Source organism: Mangifera indica, unplaced genomic scaffold, assembly GCF_011075055.1.
Source record: "Mangifera indica cultivar Alphonso unplaced genomic scaffold, CATAS_Mindica_2.1 Un_0217, whole genome shotgun sequence".
In the NCBI taxonomy this organism is placed as follows: Eukaryota; Viridiplantae; Streptophyta; class Magnoliopsida; order Sapindales; family Anacardiaceae; genus Mangifera; species Mangifera indica.
The window spans coordinates 1-1477 of NW_025401309.1; the positions used below are offsets into that span (position 1 = coordinate 1).

General features: G+C 30.7%; 1 protein-coding gene across 1 annotated transcript; it reads right to left on the reverse strand.

Annotated features, from left to right (window-relative positions):
• Positions 1 to 765: 765 nt before the first annotated feature.
• On the reverse strand, positions 766 to 1225 carry LOC123208264 (phenolic glucoside malonyltransferase 1-like; the record flags this gene model as incomplete). The annotated part of the gene is made up of 1 exon (XM_044625637.1): positions 766 to 1225. A coding segment is annotated over exon 1 (460 nt), but the record flags the coding sequence as incomplete, so codon positions are not given.
• Positions 1226 to 1477: the final 252 nt, after the last annotated feature.

A 1477-nucleotide genomic window follows, 5' to 3' on the forward strand; every position in this document is an offset into this window, starting at 1 on the left:
GCCTACGTTTGTTTTTTTTTTTCGGTTAATCGTAAATTTTTTTTTTCAGTTTTAATCTTTAAATGTTAATTTTTTTTCTAGTTAAATCCTATTAAATGATCTTTTTTTATGGTAATTTCTTTCAGGATATAAAATTGATGTAGCTGAGTTTTTTTGTGGGTTGATTTTTTCTTTTTTAAATCCTTACTTTGAAGAATTCTTAAATCTGAAGAATTCTTCAAAGTAATTTGCTGCTTTTGTTTTTTAAGATGAGGAAGAAGAGAGAGTGATTCCTTTATCACTTTGGAAGAAGAGGAATAAGAGAAAAAAAGTTTTGCAGAGAAGAAGAGAGAGAATTTTGTGCATGAAAGATTGAAGAGGGTATTTTGGAGAAAGAGTACTGTTGTGGTATATTTGAAAGCTTTAAGATAGGTGACAATTTTGTATACACGGAATAAAATAGTGCTAAAAATTTCAATTTCCCTTGTTTATAAGTATTGAGCTAACTTTGATAACTCTCCTGTTATCGGTCAATTTTTTCGATATGAATTAAAATATAAAATATAAAATAATAAAATATTAATAAAATAATATAAAATTAATTAATATATTATTATTTTAAATTTTTTTATATATAATTATACTATCTCATTATTCCTTAAAAAAATATATATTAATCGGTATCAATAATATATATTATATTATAAGATACATATTATATCATATAATATATTTATTATATCTTATTAATTTTATACCACTTATAATATACCTCGTTTCAAAAACCTGGTAACAAAGTTATTTGTACAGCTATCACCGCTGCTTTGTCATCAGAAGCCACCAATTGAGGGATTAAAGGATGAAGTTCCGCGGCCTCATGAACTCCATTATCAGAGAGCGAATTGAAGTCGGCGGTGGACTCTCCAACAGTGACTGAAACACCAACGTCCGGGGAGTAGTAGATGAATGGCTTTGAGGCATCCGGGCCAGTAAGGTTACCAGCAAGAGGGAAATAATGGAGGAAGTGAGAGAGAGGAGAGAGAGAGTGCTGAGTCTGGGAGGATAACTGAGTAAAGAAGTGAGGGGTTAAGTGAGTGATTTGATACAAGTAAAGGCGTTCAACAGGCGGAAAATTGAACCAATAAGTGTCGTATAAGGTCAGAGGGAGAGAAAACTCAGTAATGGAATCGAAGGGAGAAGTCACTTTAGAAACCTCCTGTATTTTAACGTTGTTGAATGACGCCATGCATGGAGGATTAAGATGAAGGAAGATGTTAATGCTCTGATCTTAATGATTCTCAAAAAGATCCTGTTGATGATTATCTTGCAGGGATTAACGATTAAAGCTTGATGAATTGGAGATTCTTTTATAAGAGTAATTTACAACGTTAAAGTCTCTTGCTTCTATTCTCACTTTTCTCCTCTGTTCTTATAGGTGGAGTTTTTTAATATAATTTTAAAAATATGAGATCCCTTTTTTAAATTTTAGGATGTTATT